The sequence below is a fragment of the Propithecus coquereli genome, unplaced genomic scaffold (assembly GCF_000956105.1).
Source record: "Propithecus coquereli isolate 6110/MARCELLA unplaced genomic scaffold, Pcoq_1.0 Scaffold163, whole genome shotgun sequence".
In the NCBI taxonomy this organism is placed as follows: domain Eukaryota; kingdom Metazoa; phylum Chordata; class Mammalia; order Primates; family Indriidae; genus Propithecus; species Propithecus coquereli.
The window spans coordinates 1,407,892-1,411,069 of record NW_012140858.1 but is presented as its reverse complement, the minus strand read 5'-3'; the positions used below and the strand labels follow the sequence as shown (position 1 = coordinate 1,411,069).

Genomic DNA, 3,178 nt, shown 5'->3' with positions numbered 1-3,178 from the left:
CTCTGCTGCCTGGGCTAGAGTGTAGTGGCGTCATCATAGTTCACTGTAGCCCCTCAACTCCTGGGCTCAAGGGATCCTCCTACCTCAGTCTCCTGAGTAGCTAGGGCTACAGGCGTGTGCCACCATTCGTGCCTAATTTTTTTATTTTTATTTTTTTGTAGAGACAGGGACTCACTATTGCCAGGCTGGTCTCGAATTCCTGGCCTCAAGCAATCCTTTCACCTTGGCCTCCCAAAGTGCTAGGATTACAGGTGTGAGCCACTGTGCCTGGCCCCACAAATGTATTCTTACAGTTCTAAATGTCGAAATTAAAATGGGTTGGCAGTGCTGCATTCCTTCTGGAGGCTCTAGAGGAGAATCTGTTTCCTTGCCTTTTCTAGCTTCACAGAGGCTGCCTACGTTCCTTGGCACATGGCCCCTTCCTCCATCTTTAAAGCCAGCAGCATAAGATCTTCCTCCTCCTCTCTCTCTCTCTCTCTCTGATCTCTGTTTCCATCATCACTCTAAAAAATTTTTTTATAGAGACAGGGTCTTGCTATGTTGGCCTCAAACTTCTGGGCTCAAGCAGTCCTCTCACCTCAGCCTCCCAAGTAGCTGGGACTGCAGGCCTGAGCCACTGCACCTGCCCCACATATTTTTTTCCTAACTCAAATTTCCCTGTGTCCCTCATTCCCTTACAAAGACTCTTGCAATTATATTGAGTCTATCTTTATGACACAGAATAATCTCCCCATCACAAGGGTCTTAACTTAATCACATTTGCAAAGTTCTTTTTGCCACGTAAGGTAACATAGTTACAGGTTCTGGGGGGTTGGATGTGGACATCTTTGGGGCGGTTGTTCTGCCTTCTACACAGTGCATGTGGATTAGTCAGCATCCCGTGGACCAGAAAGCAGTGGAGGAATTGGAAAGGGGAAGCAGCAGGAGAACAGCGGCAGTGACCTGTACTGCTTGTGTTTTCACCACGGCCACCTGCCTGGATCCTGTCACCCAAACATGCGACATCTTTTCTTCATAGGACCATCCCCAGAGGCTATTATCTATCAGCAGCTCCGCATCCAGGGGTTCATGGTCACCCACTGGCAAGGAGATGCCCGCCAAAAAGCTCTGAAGGACTTGCTGAAATGGGTCTTGGAGGTAGGTGCTCCAGAGCCACCCCCTGTCATCGTACACTAGGTCTCGTTTCCTTTTGCCTCTCACGACTATCATTCCACCAATTCTTACCTCTCTCTGCTGCATCGTCAGTTTCCCCCTGCCTTTTGGGTCCTTGTATTTAGAATATAAGCATTCTTACTTTTCCTATCATAAAAAGGAAAACAATCGAAAACAACCCCGTCTAGACCTCATTTCCACGCAAATGCAAGTCCACGTCATTTCTCCCCCTTTTATGACAAAATACCTGGATGTGTTGTCTACATTCACTGCCTGCAGTTCCTCTCTTTCCATTCTTCCCTGAACCTACGTAGCAGGCTTTTGCACTGCTGCCCTTCCACCAAATTGCTTTTGTCAAGGTTACAGATGTCCCTCACATTGTGAAATCCAGTGGTTGACTCTTGGCCTCACTTGGCTCTGGGAAATATTCGACAGAGTGCTCACTCTCTCCTTGGTTTTCCTCACTGACTGGTCCTCCTCAGACTCTTCTGCTAACTTCTTTTCTTTTCTCCAAATTAATAATAGAGTGCCCCAGGACATGGTCATTGGACCTCTCCTTCTCTATCCACATTTCTATCTGTCCCTTAGTTAGCTCATCTAGGCTCGTGACTTCAAATACCATCGATATGCTGACAGCTCCCAATTGTATCTCCAGCCTGGATCTCTCCTCTGAACTCTAGGCTCGTATAACCAGCTGCTCAACAGCTGCATCTGGAGGCTCAACAAATCTCCGGCTTAACATGTTGGAAACCAAATGTGTTTTGATCTTTCCTGCCAAACCTGCTGCATACTGAGACTTCACCATCTCAGTTATGGCAACTTACCCTTCTAGTTTCGCAGTCATCTTGGAGTCATCTTGGATTTCTTTCTTTCTTTTAGACCCCTGTCTAATCTGTCAAGAGATCCCAGTGGTTCAACCTTCAAATATACAGAATCTGACCACTTCTCCCACCTCCTGTGCTGCCACTCTGGTCCAGGCCATCATCGTGTCTGGCCTGGATGTTTGCAGTAGACCCTCTGGGGCTCCCACTTTCGCATCACCACAGATAATTCCCAGTGCAGTGGCCAGAGTGATCTTTTAAAGCATAAATCAGACCAGGTCATCTTCATGCTCCAAACCCCATAGAGCTCCTCATTTCACCTACAGCAAACCAGAGTGCTCAGAATCAGCAAGTTTGTGTACAACCTGGCCCCGACACCTCTCTGACGTCATTTCTCGGTGTCACCCCCTGTTTACACAGCCCATCCTCCCTCCGCCACTCTACCCCTGTGAACTTCTCCCTTCACCGTCTCACGTGTCCTTCAAGTCTTTGCTAAAAAGGGCCTTCTGGATGAGGCAACTTTTAAGATGACACTATATTAAGTTGTAATCCCCCTTCATTCCTGATCCTTCTTACCCTACTTTTGTCCATAGCAATTAATTATATTGTAAAATAATATGTACTATAATTCACTTATTCATTTATATTTATTGCCCATCTCCCTCCCAGGAGAATGTAACCTCCATGAGGACAGCAGTGTTCATGCATTTTGTATTCCGGTGTATCTCCAGCCTCCAGAACAGTGTCAGAATCAATGTAGGCACTAGATAAATATTGTTGAATGAATGGATGTTAGAGGGGTGCATACATGTGCCATAACTCTTCCAGGTCCCAGATCAGAAAGAGCCTTCTTACAGACAGCGGAAAAAGCCAATCCCATGGTTCTGTGCTGTGATCATTTTCCCATCTTACACCACGTGGAGTTGTAGTCAATAGAAATCTGAATAATCAAGGTGCATTATTTTAGTTTCAGATGGGGAAAATACCATGCTTTCTAATTCCTGGCCAATGGTTGTTTCCCAATTTAAAGAAATAGATTACCCATCCTGGAGCCACTGGAGCTTGGCACTTTTCCCAGTCTAATACTTGGAGTGCTGGGCTGGTCTCTCTCCAGGGAACTGGGAGGAACTGAATTATTTTTAGGTTCCCGGTGTATAGTTTCCTTGTCCTTGTGAGTGAAATCTAATCCAGCCCATCCATGATTA

At 46.3% G+C, this 3,178-nt stretch overlaps 1 protein-coding gene across 1 annotated transcript in view; it reads left to right on the top strand.

Moving 5' to 3' along the window:
- The window catches only part of PTGR1 (prostaglandin reductase 1), a 29,460-nt gene that overhangs the window by 19,447 nt on the left and 6,835 nt on the right, over positions 1 to 3,178 (top strand). Inside the window, 1 exon segment of the mRNA XM_012641142.1 lies at positions 1,019 to 1,137. Coding sequence (XP_012496596.1) covers positions 1,019 to 1,137 — 119 coding nt within the window.